This window comes from Symphalangus syndactylus, chromosome 10 (genome assembly GCF_028878055.3).
Source record: "Symphalangus syndactylus isolate Jambi chromosome 10, NHGRI_mSymSyn1-v2.1_pri, whole genome shotgun sequence".
NCBI lineage: Eukaryota > Metazoa > Chordata > Mammalia > Primates > Hylobatidae > Symphalangus > Symphalangus syndactylus.
In genome coordinates, this window is record NC_072432.2 from 60,227,061 (window position 1) to 60,253,713 (window position 26,653).

At 37.7% G+C, this 26,653-nt stretch overlaps 1 protein-coding gene across 2 annotated transcripts in view; it reads right to left on the bottom strand.

Moving 5' to 3' along the window:
* MRPL1 (mitochondrial ribosomal protein L1) overlaps positions 1 to 26,653 on the bottom strand; it is a 104,164-nt gene that overhangs the window by 38,202 nt on the left and 39,309 nt on the right. Inside the window, exon 7 of one of the 2 annotated variants that reach the window (XM_063610385.1) lies at positions 16,280 to 16,386. In XM_063610385.1, coding sequence (XP_063466455.1) covers positions 16,280 to 16,386 — 107 coding nt within the window. Of the gene's footprint in view, positions 1 to 16,279; positions 16,387 to 26,653 lie in introns of those variants that run through there. The other variant, XM_055297241.2, reaches the window with a different exon arrangement.

Consider the following 26,653-nt stretch of genomic DNA (forward strand, 5'->3'; position numbering starts at 1 on the left):
TCTTGTGGATATACTTGGAGAATTTTGGCAATATTTCTTTGTGAAATTTTCATTAAGTATCATTTGCAATAGCAAAAATCGGGACACAAACTAAAGGCCCATCAATAATGAACTGATTATGGTATATGATGGAATACAACTCTATGTAGGCCTTAAAAAGAATGTGGTAGATCTCTTTGCATCTTTGATGACATTCATACTATATCTTTGAAGACATCCATGCTACAGTTTTATCCACAGAAAAGAAAGCTACAGAATATTATGTGTGGCATAATATAATTAAATGAATTTTATAAGGGTGCCTATGTTTATGCCTTAATATTTCTGGAAGAACAAAAATAAAGCTGTAAATAGAAATTCCACAAGAAAACAATTGCAGGGAAAGGGGCTCTGGTGTTTCTTTATATGCATTTGTAAATTACTTTAACTTAACCATGTACATCTATTAAAAGTTTTTTAAGTTCCACAAGAAAACTATTGCAGGGAAAGGGGTTCTAGTGTTTCTTTATAAGCTTTTGTGAATTATTTGAATTTAACCATGTATGTACATTAATTTGAAATTTTTTAAATGTCAAAAGTTATCTGGATAGCAGAATTATGACTATATTATTTTCTATATAGCAAACTCAGATAAATCCTTTTAAAATTATTTAATTACTATCTGAAATTAAACTGCTATTTAGAATATAAACATTTGCCAGGTACATATGTCTCAACTTCATTTTTTGAGAATCTGCCTTAGTTTCATTTCTATGTCATGGAAAGAGCCATTGGGGGAAAAAGGTTGAAGAAATGTACTTTTTCTCCTCTGTAGCTCTTTATTTTCAGTCTTATGCTCTAAGACTTTTCCCTTTTATCTGATCTCTTGGCAGCTTGCTTTTATCCCAACCAATTATGCTTCATGCTATGAGAGAAAATAAATGGTGTCTATGTGATAGCAATATAACTGATTAAAAAATAACATATTCCAATAACTTGTTCTATCTTCATGATGTTCAACATATCATCTTATGACATTTTCACTGATATGAGCATTTGATTTGATAGCATAAGACATAACAAATTTCATGACTATGTAAGTTACAGGTACAAATGGTAGGAAATATTAAGAACAAAACTAAGGCCAGGTGCAGTGGCTTGTGCCTGTAATCCCATAACTTTGCAAGGCTGAGGTGGGTAGATTACTTGAGCCCAGGAGTTCGAGACCAGCCTCGTCAACATGGCAAAACCCCGTCTCTACAAAAAATACAAAAATTAGCTGGGCATGGTGGCGCACACCTGTAGTCCCAGCTACTGGGTGAAGGAGCTGAGATGGGAGGATCACTTGAGCCTGGCAGGGAGCTGAGATCGAGCCACTGCACTCCAGCTTGGGTGACAGAGTAAGACCCTGTCTAAAAAACAAGCAAAGAGAAGCGAAAAAAACTAATTTACCTGCAAGTACTGCTGACAAATGTTAGATACTGGCTGACTATAACAGCATTAGTATACACAGTTTGGATACACAAAGGCATTAGTGGCTGAGTTCTAATATCCAAGATACTAATCCTCAAGTTAAATAATTAAGAAAGATCATTCAACGGATTATATTTAGCACAGTGATACAGAAAGAAAACTATAAACTACTCAAGATCAATTCCGTATTACATCAATACTAGAAATGGATCTTGAAGCGCAGAATCGTAACAGACATCAAGATGATTTAACTACAGTGACAGTCTCTCCTGTACAGGTAAATAGACACACAAAACTAATCCATTTCACTCTCCCAAAAAACATCTTTCTAGATCAGAAGTCAGCAAATCAAGAGCCAAATAGTGAATGATTTAGGCTTCGCGGGCCATATCCAGTCTCTGTAGCTATCCTTTATTTTTTACAACCTTTAAAACTGTAAAGGCCATTGTTAGCTCACAGGCTTTACAAAAACAGGCCACAGCCACAACCAGATTTGGCCCCTGGTTGTCATTTATTGACCCCTGTTCTAGATATCTTCTTTTTATCCAAAATAAGGACGCTTAATAGGCATGTGATACCATCAGTGCCCTTTTACCTGCTGCACTCATTCTATATCAATTTGTCATAACATATTGGCTACAAACAAACACACATACATACACAAATACCACATCTTCAATATTTTCAACTGCATAATTAGAATAATTTCACTGAAGGAAACCTCATTAAATTGCTGTAAAATCATTTCTAAATTTTTAACTATAATATCAATAATAAAATTTATGGAACAATTATTTTGCATAATACAATGGTACAGTTTTTTACTATTTTGTAAAAGCAAAACCTTGTTTTACTTTTGTAAAACTTGACATACTGCACATTTTAAAATAATGTTATCAAGGCATACTTTGCATATATTATTTACCATTTTCTGATGTAAAATTCAATATTTCTTAGTAAGTTGATCGAGTTGTGCGACCATCACCATAAATCAGTTTGAAAACATTATCACCCCAATACAACCATGCACACTTAGCATTAATACTTGTTTCCTCCCACCCCTCCTATGCAACTACTAATCTACTTTTTGTCTTTATACTTTTGCTTTTTCTGAATATTTCATATAAATGGTATCATACAGCAAGTAGTTTCTGTGTCTGGCTTCTTTCCCTGAGCATAATATTCTTGAGGTTTATCCATGTTGTAATATGTATCCTTAGTTTATTCTTTTTTATTGCTGCATAGTATTCCACTGGATATCCTCCACATTCTTTAGGTTTTAGGGTACATGGCAGGTTTGTTACATATGTATCCATGTGCCATGTTGTTTTGCTGCACCCATTAACTCGTCAATTAGCATTAGGTATATCTCCTAAAGCTGTCCCTCCCCCCTCCCCCCACCCCACAATAGTCCCCGGAGTGTGATGTTCCCCTGCCTGTGTCCATGAGTTCTCATTGTTCAATTCCCACCTATGAGTCAGGACATGCGGTGTTTGGTTTTTTGTCCTTGCGATAGCTTACTGAGAATGATGTTTTCCAGTTTCATCCATATCCCTACAAAGGACACGAACTCATCATTTTTTATGGCTGCATAGTATTCCATGGTGTATATGTGCCACATTTTCTTAATCCAGTCTATCGTTGTTGGACATTTGGGTTGGTTCCAAGTCTTTGCTATTGTGAATAGTGCCGCAATAAACATACGTGTGCATGTGTCTTTATAGCAGCATGATTTATAGTCATTTGGGTATATACCCAGTAATGGGATGGCTGGGTCAAATGGTATTTCTAGTTCTAGATCCCTGAGGAATTGCCACACTGACTTCCACAATGCTTGAACTAGTTTACAGTCCCACCAACAGTGTAAAAGTGTTCCTATTTCTCCACATCCTCTCCAGCACCTGTTGTTTCCTGACTTTTTAATGATGGCCATTCTAACTGGTGTGAGATGGTATCTCACTGTGGTTTTGATTTGCATTTCTCTGATGGCCAGTGATGATGAGCATTTTTGCATGTGTTTTTTGGCTGCATAAATGTCTTCTTTTGAGAAGTGTCTGTTCATGTCCTTTGCCCACTTTTTGATGGGGTTGTTTGTTTTTTTCTTGTAAATTTGTTTGAGTTCATTGTAGATTCTGGATATTAGCCCTTTCTCAGATGAGTAGGTTGCAAAAATTTTCTCCCATTCTGTAGGTGCCTGTTCACTCTGATGGTAGTTTCTTTTGCTGTGCAGAAGCTCTTTAGTTTGATTAGATCCCATTTGTCAATTTTGGCTTTTGTTGCCATTGCTTTTGGTGTTTTAGACATGAAGTCCTTGCCCACGTCTATGTCCTGAATGGTATTGCCTAGGAATTTTCTTGTAGGATTTTAATGGTTTCAGGTCTAATATTTAAGTCCTTAATCCATCTTGAATTAATTTTTGTATAAGGTGTAAGGAAGGGATCCAGTTTCAGCTTTCTACATATGGCTAGCCAGTTTTCCCAGCACCATTTATTAAATAGGGAATCCTTTCCCCATTTGTTTTTGTCAGGTTTGTCAAAGATCAGATAGTTGTAGATAGGTGGCATCATTTCTGAGGGCTCTGTTCTGTTCCATTGATCTATGTCTCTGTTGTGGTACAAGTAACATGCTGTTTTGGTTACTGTAGCCTTGTAGTATAGTTTGAAGTCAGGTAGTGTGATGCCTCCAGCTTTGTTCTTTTGGCTTAGGATTGACTTGACGATGCGGGCTCTTTTTTGGGTCCATATGAACTTTAAAGTAGTTTTTTCCAATTCTGTGAAGAAAGTCATTGGTAGCTTGATGGGGATGGCATTGAATCTATAAATTACCTTGGGCAGTATGGCCATTTTCACGATATTGATTCTTCCAACCCATGAGCATGGAATGTTCTTCCATTTGTTTGTATCCTCTTTTATTTCATTGAGCAGTGGTTTGTAGTTCTCCTTGAAGAGGTCCTTCACATCCCTTGTAAGTTGGATTCCTAGGTATTTTATTCTCTTTGAAGCAATTGTGAATGGGAGTTCACTCATGATTTGGCTCTCTGTTTGTCTGTGATTGGTGTACAAGAATGCTTGTGATTTTTGTACATTGATTTTATATCCTGAGACTTTGCTGAAGTTGCTAATCAGCTTAAGGAGATTTTGGGCTGAGACAATGGGGTTTTCTAGATGTACAATCATGTCATCTGCAAACAGGGACAATTTGACTTCCTCTTTTCCTAATTGAATACCCTTTATTTCCTTCTCCTGCCTGATTGCCCTGGCCAGAACTTCCAGCACTATGTTGAATAGGAGTGGTGAGAGAGGGCATCCCTGTCTTGTGCCAGTTTTCTAAGGGAATGCTTCCAGTTTTTGCCCATTCAGTATGATATTGGCTGTGGGTTTGTCATAGATAGCTCTTATTATTTTCAGATACGTCCCATCAATACCTAATTTATTAAGAGCTTTTAGCATGAAGGGTTGTTGAATTTTGTCAAAGGCCTTTTCTGCATCTATTCAGATAATCATGTGGTTTTTGTCTTTGGTTCTGCTTATATGCTGGATTACATTTATTGATGTGCGTATGTTGAACCAGCCTTGCATCCCAGGGATGAAGCCCACTTGATCATGGTGGATAAGCTTTTTGATGTGCTGCTGGATTCAGTTTGCCAGTATTTTATTGAGGATTTTTGCATCAATGTTCATCAAGGATATTGCTCTGAAATTCTCTTTTTTGGTTATGTCTCTGCCAGGCTTTGGTATCAGGACGATGCTGGCTTCATAAAATGTGTTAGGGAGGATTCCCTCTTTTTCTATCGATTGGAATAGTTTCAGAAGGAATGGTACCAGTTCCTCCTTGTACCTCTGGTAGAATTCGGCTGTGAATCCATCTGGTCCTGGACTCTTTTTGATTGGTAAGCTATTGATTATTGCCACAATTTCAGAGCCTCTTATTGGTCTATTCAGAGATTCAACTTCTTCCTGCTTTAGTCTTGGGAGGGTGTATTAGTCGAGGAATTTATCCATTTCTTCTAGATTTTCTAGTTTATCTGCATAGAGGTGTTTGTAGTATTCTCTGATGGTAGATTGTATTTCTGTGGGATCGGTGGTGATATCCCCTTTTTCATTTTTTATTGCATCTATTTGATTCTTCTCTCTTTTCTTCTTTATTAGTCTTGCTAGCAGTCTATCAATTTTGTTGATCTTTTCAAAAAACCAGCTCCTGGATTCATTAACTTTTTGAAGGGTTTTTGGTGTCTCTATTTCCTTCAGTTCTGCTCTGATTTTAGTTATTTCTAGCCTTCTGCTAGCTTTTGAATGTGTTTGCTCTTGCTTTTCTAGTTCTTTTAATTGTGATGTTAGGGTGTCAATTTTGGATCTTTCCTGCTTTCTCTTGTGAGCATTTAGTGCTATAAATTTCCCTCTACACACTGCTTTGAATGTGTCCCAGAGATTCTGGTATGTTGTGTCTTTGTTCTCGTTGGTTTCAAAGAACATCTTTATTTCTGCCTTCATTTCATTATGTACCCAATAGTCATTCAGGAGCAGGTTGTTCAGTTTCCATGTAGTTCAGCGATTTTGAGTGAGTTTCTTAATCTTGAGTTCTAGTTTGATTGCACTGTGGTCTGAGAAACAGTTTCTTATAATTTCTGTTCTTTTACATTTGCTGAGGAGAGCTTTACCTCCAACTATGTGGTCAATTTTGGAATAGGTGTGGTGTGGTGCTGAAAAAAATGTATATTCTGTTGATTTGGGGTGGAGAGTTCTGTAGATGTCTATTAGGTCCACTATGTGCAGAGCTGAGTTCAATTCCTGGATATCCTTGTTAACTTTCTGTCTCGTTGATCTGTCTAATGTTGACAGTGGGGTGTTAAAATCTCCCATTATTATTTGTGTGGGAGTTTAAGTCCCTTTGTAGGTCACTCAGGACTTGCTTTATGAATCTGGGTGCTCCTGTGTTGGGTGCATATATATTTAGGATAGTTAGCTCTTCTTGTTGAATTGATCCCTTTACCATTATGTAATGGCCTTCTTTGTCTCTTTTGATCTTTGTTGGTTTAAAGTCTATTTTATCAGAGACTAGGATTGCAACCCCTGCCTTTTTTTTTTCCATTTGCTTGATAGATCTTCCTCCATCCCTTTATTTTGAGTCTATGTGTGTCTCTGCACGTGAGATGGGTTTCCTGAATACAGCACACTGATGGGTCCTGACTCCTTATCCAGTTTGCCAGTCTGTGTCTTTTAATTGGAGCATTTAGCCCATTTACATTTAAAGTTAATATTGTTATGTGTGAATTTGATCCTGTCATTATGATGTTAGTTGGCTATTTTGCTCGTTAGTTGATGCAGTTTCTTCCTAGCCTCGATGGTCTTTACAATTTGGCATGTTTTTGCAGTGGCTGGTACCAGTTGTTCCTTTCCATGTTTAGTGCTTCCTTCAGGAGCTCTTTTAGGGCAGGCTTCGTGGCGACAAAATCACTCAGCGTTTGCTTGTCTGTAAAGTATTTTATTTCTCCTTCACTTATGAAGCTTAGTTTGGCTAGATATTAAATTCTGGGTTGAAAATTCTTTTCTTTAAGAATGTTGAATATCGGCCCCCACTCTCTTCTGGCTTGTAGAGTTTCTGCTGAGAGATCAGCTGTTAGTCTGATGGGCTTCCCTTTGTGGGTAACCCGACCTTTCTCTCTGGTTGCCCTTAACATTTTTTCCTTCATTTCAACTTTGGTGAATCTGACAATTATGTGTCTTGGAGTTGCCCTTCTCGAGGAGTATCTTTGTGGCGTTCTCTGTATTTCCTGAATCTGAATGTTGGCCTGCCTTGCTAGATTGGGGAAGTTCTCCTGGATAATATCTTGCAGAGTGTTTTCCAACTTGGTTCCATTCTCCCCGTCATTTTCAGGTACACCAATCAGACGTAGGTTTGGTCTTTTCACATAGTCCCAAATTTCTTGGAGGCTTTGTTCATTTCTTTTTATTCTTTTTTCTCTAAACTTCCCTTCTCACTTCATTTCATTCATTTCATCTTCCATCAGCGATACCCTTTCTTCCAGTTGATCGCATCGGCTACCGAGGCTTCTGCAATCTTCGCGTAGTTCTCGATACTTGGCTCTCGGCTCCATCAGCTCCTTTAAGCCCTTCTCTGCATTGGTTATTCTAGTTTTCCATTCGTCTAATTTTTTTTTCAAAGTTTTTAACTTCTTTGCTATTGTTTTGAATTTCCTCCCGTAGCTCGGAGTAGTTTGATCGTCTGAAGCCTTCTTCTCTCAACTTGTCAAAGTCATCCTCCATCCAGCTTTGTTCCGTTGCTGGTGAGGAACTGCATTCCTTTGGAGGAGGAGAGGTACTCTGCTTTTTAGAGTTTCCGGTTTTTCTGCCCTGTTTTTTCCCCATCTTTGTGGTTTTATCTACTTTTGGTCTTTGATGATGGTGATGTACAGATGGGTTTTTGGTGTGGATGTCCTTTCTGTTTGTTAGTTTTCCTTCTACCAGACAAGACCCTCAGCTGCAGGTCTGTTGGAGTTTACTAGAGGTCCACTCCAGACCCTGTTTGGCTGGGTGTCAGCAGCGGTGGCTGCAGAACAGCGGATTTTCGTGAGACCACAAATTCAGCTGTCTGATAGTTCCTCTGGAAGTTTTGTCTCAGAGGAGTACCCGGCCAAGTGAGGTGTCAGTTTGTCCCTACTGGGGGGTGCCTCCCAGTTAGGCTGCTCGGGGGTCAGGGACCCACTTTAGGAGGCAGTCTGTCTGTTCTCAGATCTCCAGCTGCGTGCTGGGAGAACCACTACTCTCTTCAAAGCTGTCAGTCAGACAGGGACATTTAAGTCTGCTGAGGTTCCTGCTGAATTTTTGTTTGTCTGTGCCCTGCCCCCAGAGGTGGAGCCTACAGAGGCAGGCAGGCCTCCTTGAGCTGTGGTGGGCTCCACCCAGTTCGAGCTTCCTGGCTGCTTTGTTTACCTAAGCAAGCCTGGGCAATGGCAGGTGCCCCTCCCCCAGCCTCACTGCCACCTTGCAGTTTGATCTCAGACTGCTGCGCTAGCAATCAGCATAGGACCCTCCGAGCCAGGTGCGGGACACAATCTCCTAGTGTGCCGTTTTCCAGGCCCGTTGGAAAAGCGCAGTATTAGGGTGGGACTGACCCAATTTTCCAGGTGCCATCTGTTACCCCTTTATTTGACTAGGAAAGGGAACTCCCTGACCCCTTGCGCTTCCTGAGTGAGGCAATGCCTCGCCCTGCTTCAGCTCGCACACAGTACGCTTCACCGACTGTCCTGCACCCACTGTTTGGCACTCCCTAGTGAGATGAAACCAGTACCTCAAACAGAAATGCAGAAATCACCCATCTTCTGTGTCGCTCAGGCTGGGAGCTGTAGACCGGAGCTGTTCCTATTCCGCCATCTTGGCTCCACCCCCTCCACATTCTTGATGCATACAATTCACTAAGCTTTGACTTATGTATACACACATGCAACAATCACCAGTCAGAATAACATAACAATCACTCCCAAAATTTACTGTGTGCCTTTGTAATTCTTCCTTCCTGCCCCTCTTCACCCACCTCTGGCCCCAAGGCAACCACTGGTCTGCTTTCTGTCATCATACATTAGTTTGCATTTGCCAGAATTTTATACAAAAAGAATCATACAGGATGTGCTCCCTTTATTCTAACTTCTTTCACTCAGCACAATTATTTTGAAATCCATCAGTATTGTAGAATGTATCAACTTTATTTCTTTTTATTACTGAAGAATATTTTTTATATTCACTTGCAGTGAACATTTGGAAATTTTCTAGTTTGGGGCTATCACAAATAAATCTGATACGAACTCTTGCTTACAAGTCTTTGCATGGACACATGTTTTCATTTCTCCTAAGTAAAGTATCTAAAAGTGGAATGGCAGGATCATATAGTAGGTGGATGTTCAACTTTAAGAAACTGCCAAATTGTTTGCCAAAGAGGTTGCATCATTTAACATACCCACAAACTCTGTAAGAGTGCTCAAGTCCCACCGCATCCTTACAGCAGTTGGTATGGCCTGTTTTTAACTTTATTCATTCCAAATAGATGTGTTATCCCATTGTGGTTTTCATTTACATTTCCTAACAATTAAAGATGCTGAGCATCTTTCCATGTTTGTCATCTATATATCTCCATAGTGAGGTGTGTTCGAATCTTTTGATTTTTAAAATTGGGTAGTTTTATTGAGTTTTTGACAGTTCTTTACATATTCTGAATTTATCAGATACATGATTTTCAAATATTTTTCCCAGTCTGTAATTTTTTTTTTTTTTTTTTTTTTTTGAGACGGAGTCTCGCTCTGTCACCCAGGCTGGAGTGCAGTGGCGCAATCTCGGCTCACTGCTAGCTCCGCCTCCCAGGTTCACGCCATTCTCCTGCCTCAGCCTCTCTGAGTAGCTGGGACTACAGGCACCCGCCACCACACCCGGCTTATTTTTTTGTATTTTTAGTAGAGACAGGGTTTCACTGTGGTCTCGATCTCCTGACCTCGTGATCTGCCCGCCTCGGCCTCCCTAAAAGCTGGGATTACAAGCGTGAGCCACCGTGCCCAGCCTCAGTCTGTAATTTGTCTTTTCATTCTCTTAACGGTGTCTTTTAAAGAGTAGAAGCTTTTAATTTTTATAGGGTGATTTATCAATTTCTTCTTTTATGGATCATGCTTTTCATGTCTTATCTAAGAAACATTCCCTAACCCAAGTTTTTCTTCTCAAAGTTTTATCATTTTAGGCTTTACATTTAGGTATTTGATTCATTTTTACTTAATTATTATATATGTCTTAAAGTATTGGTTGAATTTCATTTTATGGCATATAGATATCCAACTATTCCAGTACTGTTTGTTGAAAGAACTATCCTTTCTCCAGAAAAAATGCCATTGTACCTTGTGGAAAATCAGTTGTCCATACATGCATGTTTTGTCTTTCTTTCTGGACTCTCTATTCTATTCCATTAACTGTTTTCTTTTGATGTCAATACCACATTGTCTTAATTACTGCAGCTTTATAAATCTTGAAATCAGGTAGACTTCCAACTTCGTTCTTTTTCAAAAAAGTTGTCTTAGCTATTCTAGATACTTTGCATTTTTCTATGAATTTTAGAATCAGCTAGTCAGTTTCTACAAACTGTTAACTGGTACTTTGACTGAGAATGCTATGAATCTATAGATTACCTTGGGGAAAATTGATATTTTTAACAATATTGAGTCTACTGATACACAAACAAGGTATATAGTCACCATTTATTTAGATTTTTTATTTTTCTTAACCATGCTTTAAAGTTTTCAGTGTATGGATCTTCCACATCTTTGTCAGATTTACCCCTAAGTATTTAATATATTTGCTATTACTACAAATGGCATTTGTTGCTTTTTCATTTCAATTTCTAATTGTTCCTTGCTGTTAATACAGAAACATTTTTGTACATTGAGCTTCTACCTTCAACCTTAGTTAACTCACTTCGTTGTTCTAGTGGCTAGAACATGTAATCTGTGAATAATGACAGTTTCACTTCTTCCTTTCTAATCTAGTTGACTTTTTATTTCTGTTTCTTGCCTGACTGCGCTGACTAGAAGCCCCAGATCAATGTTTAAAAGAAGCAGCAGTGAGAGGGATGTCCTTGTCTTGTTCCTGATCTTAGGAGAAATGCAACATTCAGTGTTTCACCACTAAATATGATGTCAGCTTTGACTTTTCTTAGCTATTCTTTTCAGGTTAAGGACATGGACTTCTATTCCTAGTTTGCTGAGACTTTTTAATCAGAAACAGATGTTGGATTCTGTCAAATGCTTTCTCTGCATCCACTGAGATGCTCATATGGCTTTTGTGTTTTACTTTCTTAATATGGTGAACTGTAATGACTAATTGTTGAATGTTAAACTAACCTTGCATTCCTAGAATAAACCTTACCTGATCATGATATGTTACCCTTTTTATATATTGCTGTATTCTATTTGCTAAAATTTAGTTTACAGTTGTTACACCTATGTTCACGAATGATACTGTATTGCAGTTTTCTTTGTCGGTTTTGGTATCAAATAATGCTGATTTTTTTTAGGTAAGAGGATAAATTAGGTCCCTGTTACTCCCCCTTAGACAGAAGTACTCTGCTAAATGGTTATTATGTTATTATCTCATCTATTCCTCCCTAGCTTAGAAGGTACATATTATTACCATCATTTTATATACAGGAGAAATGGGAAATGGGGAAAAATTGAGGCTCAGAGAGCAAGGGGGTACAGCTCTTTCTAGCTGGAACAAGGGTTTGAATCAAGACAACAGGAATCTAAAACCCACTCTCAACATCCTACTATACTGCAATACTAAGTGTTCAAAAAAAAATCTCTTTAAACACATAATTTCCTTTTCATTAAGAAATTGTATCTCCAAAAGATCCAAGTAGTCTGATCTACTACTTAGTGATCTACTACTTAGTGATTAAGACCTACGTCTTTTTTTTTTTTTTTTTTATTGTACTTTAAGTTTTAGGGTACATGTGCACAACGTGCAGGTTTGTTACATATGTATCCATGTGCCATGTTGCTGTGCTGCATCCATTAACCCGTCATTTAGCATTAGGTGTATCTCCTAATGCTATCCCTCCCTGCTCCTCCCACCCCACAACAGTCCCTGGTGTGTGATGTTCCCCTTCCTGTGTCCATGTGTTCTCATTGTTCAATTCCCTTCTATGAGTGAGAACATGCGGTGTTTGGTTTTTTGTCCTTGCAATAGTTTACTGAGAATGATGATTTCCAGTTTCATCCATGTCCCTACAAAGGACATGAACTCATCATTTTTTATGGCTGCATAGTATTCCATGGTGTGTATGTGCCACATTTTCTTAATCCAGTCTATTGTTGTTGGACATTTGGCTTGGTTCCAAGTCTTTGCTATTGTGAATAGTGCCGCTATAAACATACATGTGCATGTGTCTTTATAGCAGCATGATTTATAGTCCTTTGGGTATATACCCAGTAATGGGATGGCTGGGTCAAATGGTATTTCTAGTTCGAGATCCCTGAGGAATCGCCACACTGACTTCCACAATGGTTGAACTAGTTTACAGTCCCACCAACAGTGTAAAAGTGTTCCTATTTCTCCACATCCTCTCCAGCACCTGTTGTTTCCTGACTTTTTAATGATCGCCATTCTAACTGGTGTGAGATGGTATCTCATTGTGGTTTTGATTTGCATTTCTTTGACGGCCAGTGATGATGAGCATTTTTGCATGTGTTTTTTGGCTGCATAAATGTCTTCTTTTGAGAAATGTCTGTTCATGTCCATCGCCCACTTTTTGATGGGGTTGTTTGTTTTTTTCTTGTAAATTTGTTTGAGTTCATTGTAGATTCTGGATATTAGCCCTTTGTCAGATGAGTAGGTTGCAAAAATTTTCTCCCATTCTGTAGGCTGCCTGTTCACTCTGATGGTAGTTTCTTTTGCTGTGCAGAAGCTCTTTAATTAGATCCCATTCGTCAATTTTGGCTTTTGTTGCCATTGTTTTTGGTGTTTTAGACATGAAGTCCTTGCCCATGTCTATGGGCTTCATCCCTGGGATGCAAGGCTGGTTCAACATACGCAAATCAATAAATGTAATCCAGCATATAAACAGAACCAAAGACAAAAAACCACATGATTATCTAATAGATGCAGAAAAGGCCTTTGACAAAATTCAACAACACTTCATGCTAAAAACTCTCAATAAATTAGGTATTGATGGGACGTATCTCAAAATAATAAGAGTTATCTATGACAAACCCACAGCCAGTATCACAATGAATGGGCAAAAACTGGAAGCATTCCCTTTGAAAACTGGCACAAGACAGGGATGCCCTCTCTCACCACTCCTATTCAACATAGTGTTGGAAGTTCTGGCCAGGGCAATCAGGCAAGAGAAGGAAATAAAGAGTATTCAATTAGGAAAAGAGGAAGTCAAATTGTCCCTGCTTGCAGATGACATGATTGTATATCTAGAAAACCCCATTGTCTCAGCCCAAAATCTCCTTAAGCTGATAAGCAACTTCAGCAAAGTCTCAGGATACAAAATCAATGCACAAAAATCACAAGCATTCTTATACACCAATAACAGACAAACAGCCAAATCATGAGTGAACTACCATTCACAATTGCTTCAAAGAGAATAAAATACCTAGGAATCCAACTTACAAGGGATGTGAAGGACCTCTTCAAGGAGAACTACAAACCACTGCTCAATGAAATAAAAGAGGATACAAACAAATGGAGGAACATTCCATGCTCATGGGTTGGAAGAATCAATATTGTGAAAATGGCCATACTGCCCAAGGTAATTTATAGATTCAATGCCATCCCCATCAAGCTACCAATGACTTTCTTCACAGAATTGGAAAAAACTACTTTCAAGTTCATATGGAACCAAAAAAGAGCCCACATCGCCAAGTCATTGCTAACCCAAAAGAACAAAGCTGGAGGCATCACGCTACCTGACTTCAAACTATACTACAAGGCTACAGTAACCAAAGCAGCATGGTACTGGTACCAAAACAGAGATATAGATCAATGGAACAGAATGGAGCCCTCGGAAATAATGCCGCCTATCTACAACTATCTGATCTTTGACAAACCTGACAAAAACAAGCAATGGGGAAAGGATTCCCTATTTAATAAATGGTGCTGGGAAAACTGGCTAGCCGTATGTAGAAAGCTGAAACTGGATCACTTCCTTATTTACACCTTATACAAAAATTAATTCAAGATGGATTAAAGACTTATATATTAGACCTAAAACCATAAAAACCCTAGAAGAAAACTTAGGCATTACCATTCACGACATAGGCACGGGCAAGGACTTCATGTCTAAAACACCAAAAGACCTATGTCTTAATCACTATGGTATTTGTTGAAAAAAATGAATGCGATGTCATGGTTTCTTATATTCTGAGTCAGGTTCTACGTAAACTATTAACTACTGAATAACTGAAAACATTACTTAAGACAGATTTAATCCAGCTAAAAAGAGCCATATAAGGATACTCCACAGTCCCAAAAGGCCAACCAAAACAATAACAATACGTGTCACCATTTTAAAATTTTATGTAATCTTCAAAACCACATAGTGAAATAAGTACTATTATACATATTTTATAGATGAGGAAATTTGAGACACAACAACATTAAGAAACTTGCTTAAAGTCTGCCATCTCTGAAATAGCTGAAAAGGTATTCAAACTCAAGTCTCTACAACTTCAGAATAGATTCTTAAAATTTGTATTTTATGTTTCATTTGTTTGGTTTTTCAATTACAATGTTGTCAACCCTAAGAAACAAGAAGTGCTGCCAAAGGCCTTTTGGGGAACAAGGAAATTCCAACATTAGACTGGAGCAGAGCTCAGTGTCAAATAAATTGGAGCTGAGCTTTGACAATAATGATCGCAAGCTGGGGTTTCCCCAACTAGATTAAACCTGCTTTGCTCCATTTCTAAAGCAAATTTTTTTGTTTTTTGACCATAAAACTAGCTGAGAAGCCTAGCATGGTGGCATACATCTGTAGTCCCATCTACCCAGAAGGCTAAGGGCGGATTATTTGAGCATAGGAGTTTGAGGCCAGCCTGGGCAACATAGCACCCAGCTTTTTCTTTACTTTCTGGTTTGGTTTGTTTTGTTTGAGACAGGGTCTCACTCTGCAACCTTGGTGATCCCAGGGATCGCCTCAGCCTCCCAAGTAGCTGGACTACAGGTGCATGCCACCACACTCAACTAATTTTTTTGTATTTTTTATAGAGATGGGGTTTCACCACATTGCCTAGGCTGTGTCACTCAGCTTTTTCTATATTTCTGATGACCTGCAGTGGGCACAGCTCAATGAACTTGGACTACTAGCTATAATGCAGAATTCCCCTTAAGAGTAAGATGGGAAGGCAAAGAGAAAGAACAATAGCTATTCAAATAACTCCAGTCATGAGGCAAGATGGTATAGGGATAAAGAGCCTGGACTAGAGGAAATTGCCAAAGTTCAAATGCTTATTCTGCCTCACAGTAGCTGTGAGACCTTGGAAAAGTTATTTAACTTTTCTAGGCTTGCATGCCTTCATCTATAAGACAGGAGTGATCATTTTACCTCTCATATGGCTAACAATTAAAAGACAGAATATACAAAAATTGTTTAGAATAGCACCTGACACTTGGTAGGTCCTGTTTAAATTTTGCTATCAATTTATCAGTTACTGTTATTCCTATAGTAAATGAACAAGAAAAAAATTACATATGTTGGATAGGCACTTTAGAGATTCCTTAGTATAAATAACTTTAATGTTTGTAATGACAATATATTTTAAAACACAGTCCTAGAAATGTGGCATATCTATATTAGTGTCCTAAAACTGGCTTTGGAAACTGATTTCCAGCATCTTCTAAAAGCAGGCAAACAATTTTAAAAACATTAGCAAAGAAAATTGGACATAATTCATTAAAATAAAGCAAATTACTCAATTCCACTAAAGTAGTATTGAACACCTACTATGTGCTCAGCATTATGCAATCTTGATTAGGGGGACTTACAAAATCTAAACCCTATTCTCAATAAGCTTAAAATATAATACATAAATACAAAAGTGTATACATCAAGGCAAAGTACAAGTAAATGTGAGAGTACCACATAACTGGAAGAAATTCTCAAGTACCATTAAAATTTACAAGTTTAATTTATAGAATAAAAAAAGTATCTATGTGTATGTTTAATGCCATTCTTAATGCTAGTGCCCAGAACAAGTTCAAATGACTGGTATTTTATAATATTATAAATTATTAAAGAATTACTTGAACAACAAAAAAAAGAAGATTATTTGATAATTTTCATTGTAACTTACTGTTGCTATTTTGGTCTGGAGAAAGTTCTCCCTTTCTTCATCTACCTTAATTTCATGTCCATTTTTAAATAATTCAAGCATTTTGGGGATGTCACGGCCAATGGAATCTAGTTAGAAAAAGTAAAATCCACAATTATCACTCCAAATAAGTAGTAAAAATTACTGAATAAAAGAAACACATATCTCATGTAAAGATACAGCAAATAAATTGTGGCAGATAAACTTTAGTTCCAAAGAGCTCTGTTTCCTGGTGTTCACATTCATTGTGAATGAAACTTGCAACTTGCTTCAAACTAAGAGACAGAATAATCATGTGTACATAATTACATTACATAAAGCTATAATGCCTGTCTTGGAGAAGACTATCTTCCTTACTGGCTTTGAAGAAACAAGCTGCAATGCTGTGAGCTGCCATATGGAGGGGGCCACAGGGCAATAAGCTAAGAGCAGTCTCAAGCTAACAGCCAGCAAGAAACTGAAGTCCTGTGTCCAGCAGCCTACAGGAACAGAATTCTGCCAACTGTGTAAGTCTGGAGGCAAATCCATCACCCACTGAGTCTAAGATGAAACCACCTCTCTGGCCAACACCTTGAGTGGAGCTTTGTGACCCTTAAGCAGAAAACCCAACTCTGTTACACATACATTCCTGACACACAGAAATGGTGAGATAATAAATGTGTATTGTTTCAAGCAACTGTTTGCGGTAATATTGTTGTACCATTATGGATAATTAATACATAAGTATATGCAATAATAATATATAGCATACATTAAAAACACAGATGACATATTAAAATAAAATCTATAAAATAATCTATGGCAAAAGATAACAGTGGTCAGGCATGGTGGCTCATGCCTGTAATCCCAGCACTTTGGAAGGCCGAGGCAGGCAGATCACCTGAGGTCAGGAGTTCAAGAACAGCCTGGCCAACATGGTGAAACCCTGTTTCTACTAAAAATGCAAAAATTAGCTGGGTGTGGTGGTGCACACCTGTAATCCCAGCTACTTGGGAGGCTGAGGCAGGAGAATTGCTTGAACTCGGGAGGCAGAGGTTGTAGTGAGCTGAGATCTTGCCACTGCACTCCAGCCTGGGTGGCAGAGTGAGACTCTGTCAAAAAAAAATAAAATAAAATAACAGTATGGTCTTGAAATCTTTTAAGAATCTTTTACCTACCATAAAGAAGTGAAAAAAAAAAAAAAACTAAAAAGCAGAAATATTTAGCAGTGGAAACAATATCACAGTGAATGATACAGTGTAGAGGTAGCTCATTATTACACAAATGGTTATAGAAACTGGCATGAGTTTCTATAGTCAGGCATGGTGGCAGGCACCTGTAATCCCAGCTACTCAGGAGGCTGAGACAGGAGAATCACTTGAACCTGGAAGCAGAGGTTGTAGTGAGCCGAAACTGAGCCAATGCACTCCGGCCTGGCAGCCTGGGCAACAGAGTGAGACATTGTCTCAAAAAAAAAAAGAAAGAAAAGAAAAGAAAGAAACTGGCATGAGAGGCCGGGCATGGTGGCTCATGCCTGTAATCCCAGCACATTGGGAGGCCGAGGCGGGCAGATTACTTGAGGTTGGGAGTTCGAGACCAGCCTGGCCAACACAGCGAAATCCTGTCTCTACTAAAAATACAAAAATCAGCTGGGGTGGCGGTGCATGCCTGTAAACCCAGCTACTTGGGAGGTTGAGGCAGGAGGATCACTTGAACCCAGGAGGCAGAGGTTGCAGTGAGCTGAGATCGTGCCACTGCACTGCAGCCTGGGCAACAAAGGAAGACTCCGTCAAGAAAGGGAGGGGAGGGGAGGGGGGAAAGGGAGGGAGGGAGAGGGAGAGAGGGAGAGAGGGAGGGAGGAAGGGGGAGAGAGAGAGAGAGAGGGAGGGAGGGAGGGAGAGAGAAAGAGGCATGAGAAAATAATTAAAAACTGAAACAATTTATTGGATTCTAATGTCACTTTGTCCTCCATTAGGTAGAGAAAGGGATGGAACTAAATACAGTAAGGAGAAAAATGGAATCAGGATAAAAATTAAGAATCTTCAAAGGATCATACAGGAGACTACAAAATAAACTATTACTCTCCTAAGATTTAGTCGTTATCATTTTAACACAAATTTAATAAACAAAAATACGGTATATTCCACTATACCATAACTTAACTTGAAAATTTAATTCCATGCACAGAAAAATGTGAATTATTTAAAGGGTAAGAAATAGAATGAAGACTGTGCCACTGAAGAGACATCACTCCCACCGTGCTCAAGCAAGTCTTCCACAGATGAGTCAATGTGAGGAACTCATTACATAGAGAGCACGGCATACCCTCAGCATACATTATTCCTAGGATTATCTCAGCAGTTGTTCAGTTGGCTCAGGAGCACTACAGCTATAAGTGAAAGCAACTACTCATGGGCAGTTTACAATCTACTTGGGAGATAATGGATATACAAATGAATACAAAGTTTTTTCAGTATCACAGTCTGCTGTAACTGAATACTAAACAATATGATAAAATTGTATACTAGTAAACAGTTAAGATGCTAATAGTGGTATACAAAAAACAGATACCTGGTTAAACCATCTATATCTCTATTTAAATTTCTTTACTTAAATATTTTTTTAAAGTTTGTTTTCATAAGAACAGTGCCTTGTACATACTAAAAGCTCAAGAATTATTTAGTGACTGACCTAAATCTAAGCCCACAACACTGCCTGCCTTCCTGTCACTATGGGTGAACTATCTATGCCCCTAACAAAGGCCATTCCTCTTCATTTCTGTGCTCACCCCCACTTCTACTCACCCATAAAAGAACACTGCTCTTCCCTTCTTTCTTCTACATTGTCGATTTTCCCTGCTTCCTTAGACAATCTTCATTAGCTTACAAACTTGCTATAAAATCTTCCTTTTCAAAATAAAATAAACAAGTCTCCTATGTTGCCTTCCAGTTACCACCCAACATTCCTCTTAATGTAAGTTCTCAAAAACAAAGCCATCTCTATTTCCTCTCGTTCTATTTTCTCTTATACCTACTTCAGTAACCTTCTCATTGGCAAATCCAGTAGTCACTTCTCAGTGTTCCTCTGACTTGACCTATCAGCAGCAGTTCACAGTGTAATCTGTCCTCTTCCTACAGTATCTTGACTTGTCCTCTGAAACACGATTCTCACTGGCTATTTCATTTCATTTCAAGGGCTGAGCCACCCACCTTCACTTAGCTGCCTTCCAAAGGTTGAACTACCTCAGGGATCGTCATGTTACTTCTCTTATCCTACCCATGCACACCTCCCTAACTGATGTCATGCAGACAAATGGCTTTAAATACCATCTATCCACTGATAATTTCTAAATTGTTATCTCCAGCCCCAATCCCTCTCATGATTTCCACCACCAACTTGATATCTCTACCTAGATGCAGGCAAGTTTCTAGTAAGGAGTAAATATGACAAATGTCTCCTGGAAGAATAAACAAATAAAGGACTTCATAATTTTGAGTCTGATACCATACTGATGATGTAATGGTAATGAAGACAGAAAGAACAGGACTCAAGAAGAAAAGAGAAATAGTTCTGCATTAAAACATACTGAAGTGAAGGTCTGATGGAGTATCAAAAAATGTATATATTTGTATAGTTAGAAAAAAGGTGACAGATTGAAGATGATGTAGATTTTAGTTTTTAAGGTAGTTCTACCCTAAAACACAAATAAAACTTCCTTCCTTTGACCTTGTATATTCCTTCTTCTTTAATTTGCATTTCTCCAGTGATCAAGATGTTTAGTATTATTTCATCTGTTTAATGACCAATTACATATATTCTTTTTTTTTTTTTTTGGAGATGGAGTCTCGCTCTGTCACCCAGGCCGGAGTACAGTGATGCGATCTTGGCTCACTGCAACCTCTGCCTCCCAGGTTCAGGCAATTCTCCTGCCTCAGCCTCCCAAGTAGCTGGGATTACAGGTGTGTGCCACCATATCCAGCTAATTTCTGTATTTTTAGTAGAAACAGGTTTCACCAGGTTGGCCAGGCTGGTCTCAAACTCCTGACCTCAGGTGATCCGCCTGCCTCGGCCTCCCAAAGTGTTGAGATTACAGGCATGAGCCACTGCGCCCAGCCACGTATATTCTTTTGTACAATACCTACTCAACTCTTTTGCCCCTTTTTAAAAAAATTAGGTTGACAGTCTTACTGAGTTATGAGTTCTTTATATATTATGGATACAGGTTCTTGGTCAGAGCTATGTGTGGCAAATATTTTCCCCTAATCTATGACTTTGCCTTTTCATTTTCTTAGGGGTATTCACCCATGAGCAAAAATTTTTAATTTTGATTAAGTCCAAATTAGCATTTTTTTCTTCTATAGCTCATGCTTTTTGTGTCCTAAGAAATATTTACTTAATCCAAGGCCATGAAGATTTTCTCCTAGAAAATTTTCTTCTAGAATTTCATGACTTTATCTTTTACATTTAGGTCTATGATCCATTTTGGATTAATTTCTGTGTCTGATGTGAGGAAATAATTATCCAGTTATTTCAGCACAATTCATTGAAAAAATTATTCTTTTTCCACATAACCTTGACACCTTTGCTGAAAATCAGTTGACCATATAAGTTTAGGTTCATTTCTGAACCTCAATGTCTGATCTATATTTATTTATCCTTTATACCATACTACACTGTCTTGATTACTATAGCTCTTTGATAAAATCTCACATCTCAAACTGTGTTCTTCCTTTTAAAAATCATTAACTTTTTTTTTCTTTTTTTTGAGACAGAGTCTTACTCCATCACCCAGGCTAGAGTGCAGTGGTGCGATCCTGGCTCACTGTAACTGCCACCTTCCAGGTTCAAGTGATTCTCCTGCCTCAGCCTCCCAAGTAGCTGGGATTACAAGCATGCATCACCACATTCAGCTAATTTTTGTATTTTTAGTAGAGATGGGGTTTCACCATGTTGGTCATGCTGGCCTCAAACTCCCAACCTCAAGTGATTCACCTGCCTCAGCCTCCCATAGTGCTGGGATTACAGGTATGAACCAGCACGCTCAGACAAACTTTTTCTTTTTTTTTTTTTTTTTTTTTTTTAAGACACAGTCTTGCTTTGTCACAGGTTGGACTGCAGTGGCACCATCTCAGCTCACTGCAGCCTCAATCTCCTGGGCTTGAGCAGTCCTCCCACCTTGGCCTCCCAAGTAGCTGGGACTCCAGACACACGCCACCACAATCCGTAGATTTTTTTTTTTTAAGTAGAGATTTGGTCTTGCTATTTTGCCCAGGCTGGTCTTGAATTCCTGAACTCACGAAATCCTCCTACCTCGGCCTCCCAAAGTACTGGGATTGCAGGTTGAGTGTGCCACTGTGCCCAGCCTAAAATCCTTTTTTCCATTCTAGGTTCTCATGCTTGCCAACTTTTTTTTTTTTTTTAAGCTTTCTGGGAGTTTGGTTGGGATTACATTCAATCTATAGAAAAAAATAAGTTTATCTTAATAATATGCTTTCAAATCCACCACTATGGTATATCCCTCTATTAACTTTCAGCAACATTTACCAGTTTTCTATGAAAAGGACTTGCACAGCTTCTGTTAAATTTCCTCTTAAATATTTGTATTTCTTTATGTTCACATAAACGGAACCGTTTTAGAAATTTCAGTTTGATTATAGGTTGGTTACATATAGAAATACCATTGATTTTCATGCATGGACCTTGTATCCTATAACCTCATTAAATTCACTAATTAGAACTCTCTTACTAAAATAGCTTAGTATCATCTGGGAATAAAAAAAGACTTCTTTCTTCCTTTCCTTTATGTATGCGCTTTATTTCACTGACCTGCAGTACAATGTTGAACATAAGCACTGACAGCAGAGATCTTTGCCTTGTTCCTGATCTTAGGTAGAAAGCATTCCTTCTCAATGATCTCACCATTAAGAATGTTGCTTTTTCATAGATGTGCTGTGTCAAGTTGAGGAATTTCACTTACATTTCCAGTATTCTGAGAGTTATTATTGCCAAAATCCTTTCTCTGCATCTACTGAGATGATATTAAGGTTTTCATCTTTTATTCTATTAACATGGTGTATTATATTGATGTTCAGATATTAAGCCAATTTTGAATAACTGGAATAAACGTCACTGGTTAAGGAGTATTAACCTTTATTTTTATGTACATATATATTGCTGGATTCAACTTGTTAATATTTTGTTAACAGTATTTTTTGCATGTATGCTCATGGAGGAATAATCCTGTAGTTTTCTCGTAGTGTCCTTGTCTACCTTTGTTATCAGGGTAATGCAGAGCTCATAAAACAAGTTGGTAAATGTTCTTTACTCACTATTTTCTAAAAGAGGTTGTGAAGAATTGGTATTATTTCTTCCTTAAAATTTTGGATAGAATTCACCAGTGGGAAACAGGTGGGCCTGGACTTTTCATGGGAGAACTTATACATGACTAATTCAATTTCTTTCCTTTATACAGATCTATTCAGGTTTTCCATTTCTTCCAGAAACTTTTGATAATTTGTGTCTTTCAAGGGATGTGTCATTTTATATAAATTGTCACATTTATTTGCATAAATTTATTCATAATATTGCTTTATTATCATTTAATGTTTATAGGATATGTATTCATGTCACTGCTTTCATTCCTGATATTAATAATCTGTGTCTTCCCTTTTTAAAAAAAAAACAGTCCAGCTAAAGTTTTATCAGCTTTATTGATCTTTTTAAAGAATCAGTTTTGCTTTCATTGCTATTGTTTGTTCTTTTTCTATTTCAGTGACTTCCACTATGTTCTTCATTATTTTCTTCCTTGTACTTAATTTGGGTTTAATTTGATTCTTTTTTTCTAGGTTTACAAGATAAAAATCTTAGAACAATGATTTTAACTCATTCTTTTCTAACTCAGTTTTTTTTTTTTTTTTAAAAAAGCGGGTCTCACTATGTTGCCCTGGCTAGAGTACAGTGGCTATGCACAGGCACAATCATAGTGCACTGCCACCCTGAATTCCTAGACACAAGGGATCCTCCCATCTCAGTCTCCCAAGTGGCTGGAATGACAGGCATATGCCACTGTGCCCAGCTAATTTAGCCTTTAAAACTATAAAGTTCCTTCTAAGTACTGCTTCAGCTGCATCCCACAAGTTCTGACATGTTGAGTTTTCAGTATCATTCAGTTTAAGACAGTCTTTCATTTCTTCTTTGATCAATGAGTTACTTAGTAGTGGGCTTTTTCATTTTAATGTATTTGGAGATTTTTCATGTTTACTGATTTCTAATTTAACTCAGTTACAAATCAGAACACATATGTGTGTGACTTCAATTCTTTTACATTCACAAATTTAAGACTTAATATATTCAGACCTGCCTTACAACTCAGCAAATGGTCTACCATAGTGAATGTTCAACACCAAACAACATTTGCTGTTGTTGGGTGTTTTATAGACATCAGCTAGGCCAAGATGACTAAGAGTGTTGTTCAAATATTTTATATCCTTACTAATTTTCTGTCTATATGTTCTGTCAGTTACTGAGAAGAATATTAAAATCTCCAACTGTACTTGATGATTAGTCTATTTCTCTTTCCAATTCTGTCAGGTTTTGCTTCAAGTATTTTGAAGCTTTAAGATGAGTCTTATTATTATTATAGAATATCCATCTTTTTCTCTAATAATAATCATTGTCTTAAAAGTCTATTTTGTCTGATATTAATATAGAATCCAACTCTCTAATGCTTACAGTTTTTATGGTATCTCTTTATCCAGCATTTTACTTTCAGCCTATTTGTGTTTGAATATAATATGTGTCTCTTGTAGACAGCATATAGTTGGGGTTTTATTTTTAGTCTTATAATCTCTGTTTCTTGGAGTGTGTAGTCCATTTCCAATTATCATAACTATTTATATGGCTGAATGTAGGTCTTTATTTTGATATGTGTTTTCTATTTGTTTCATCTTATTTGTTCTTCTGTTCCTCCTTTACAGGCTTATTAAATAAAAAAATTTTAGCATATCATTTTTATTCCTCTATTTATAGTTTTAAGCTATATTTATTTGTATGAGTAGGTTTTACTTGCTCTAGGGAGTACAATGTGCATACTTACCACAACCTACTTCATATTAATACTGTTAATGCTTCATGTTAATACAAAATAAAGTTGCACCAGCTTATCTACCTCCTTGACCCCTTCATCTTGTAATATTATTGTCATACCCAAATCTGCTTTACTTCCTGTGAATTTATATTTAAAATAGTATTTACTAGGCTACTCAAGACCAAAATTAGGAAATCATTCTAGATTCTTCCCCCTCCCTTATCCCCTACATTTAATCAATAACTCTTGTTAATTCTAATTCTTAATATCCAACAACATCCTTCCCCATCTGTCTTCACTGCCACTACCAGACTCTTTCCTTCTTCATCTTTTACCTGGATTACTGCAATCGCCTCCTCACTGGTCTCTGTTCTTAAAGTTTCACCATCCTCATATGGCTACCCTGCCATTTAGACAGTTCCCACAATACTCATTCTGATAAGCAAATCTTACATCATTCTTCTGAGCTAAAGTTTTCAATGGCTCCTATTTGCAAAGAGGATAAAATCTAATCTCCATGGTATAGCACACAAAGCCTGCTGTGACCTGGCCCACTGTCTATCACTGTCCAACCCCACTGACCACCAGTATCTGATAACATTTTATATACCAAATGATAGAAAGCTGCTTATAATTTCTTGAACACTACTGGCTCTCTCATACTTTTGTATATGTAAAATGGCCATTTCCTCTGCCTGATTCATGTAAGGAAAGCAAATGCCTATTCATGCTTAACCTCTCAACTGCAATCTTCTTTATATAATCTCATTCTACAAAGCAGTCCCTCATTCCTCTACATACTTTGTACATTTTCTACCAATAAACTTGCTGCATTTTAGTGCAGCAGTTTGCTCTCATCTCTCTCTCCTCAGTGTTTATCTTCTTAAAGACAGAAAATATCTTTTCACTTTATTTTTCAATCCTCAGTACTAAATGTAGTACCTGGCACATAGTAGGTATGCCAATAATTATCTGCTTATTCAACAAATAAGTTATGAAGGTGATATATAAATACATGAAAAAGAATAGCTTCTCCTACAGTAATTGTGGAGAATGAATAGCTACTTTAGGAATGATAGGGAGCTAATGATAATCATAGTGGCCCACACATCATATGTTATGTACCCAGCTTGTGCTTCATACATTATCACAAAAACAGTATGGGATGGATGTTATAATGAAACTCATTTTGTAGATGAATAAATAACGGCACAAAATGTTAAAAAGTTTGCTCAAGGTCACAGTAAGTGACAAAGTCAAGACAAAGAGAGATCTATACTAACCACTATTCTACTCTGCTTTTCAATACAGCCAAATGTTCAATCATCACTGCTATTTCTAGGGCTTTGCTATCCCTTACTGCTATTTAACTGCTTTCCTCTTTCTCCACTTTCACTTTTCTCTGTGTTTTTAGGCTCTTCTTTCTTCATTGTCTTTCTTGCTTTCACTTGCTTTTCCTTTAAATCTCTATTCAATTTCCATAATGAACATAACCTATACTATATGATCAAGTATTTCCTCCTAATATACCTTCTCTTTTCTTTTTTTGATCAAGGAAAACAAAGAAGAAATAGTTAGAAAAGAGGCAAGTTAGGATTGCATACATTACCTCCTGAAAGAAGTTGCAAGAAACAGAAAACTAAGAACAGACCTTTGAATATGGCAAAAGAAAAACCTGTGATAATTGAAAGAGCAATATTTTAGCTAAATTATGGAAGAAAAAGCTGTAAGGAATACTAATGCTTAGTAAGAAAATGAAGCCAATTGCTGAAGACCATTATTTGAAAAACATAATATAAAACAGCATAAAAAACTAAGATCGCAGCTGGAAAGGATAGTTGAATCAAATGAAGGTGCGGGGTGGGGGGGGGGGTGCGGGGGGCTTGTGATTTGCTTTTTGTTTGTTTAAAGAAATCTGAGCATAAATGGCCAGGCACGGTGGCTCATGCCTGTAATCCCAGCACTTTCAGAGACCGCAGCAGGTGGATCACTTGAGCTCATGAGTTCAAGACCAGCCTAGCCAACATAGCAAAACCCCGTCTCTACTGAAAATACAAAAAAAAAAAAAAAATTAGCCAGGCGTGGCAGCACATGCCTGTAGTCCCAGCTATTCTGGTGGCTGAGACAAGAGAATCACTTGAACCCAGGAGGCAGAGGTTGCAGTGAGACAAGATCGTGTCTCTGCACTCCAGCCTGGGTGACAGAGTGAGACTCTGTCTCAAAAAAAAAAAATCTGTGCATAAGTAACTGTAAAAAGTTAAACCAGTTTCTCTACTGCAGAAAACAAAACT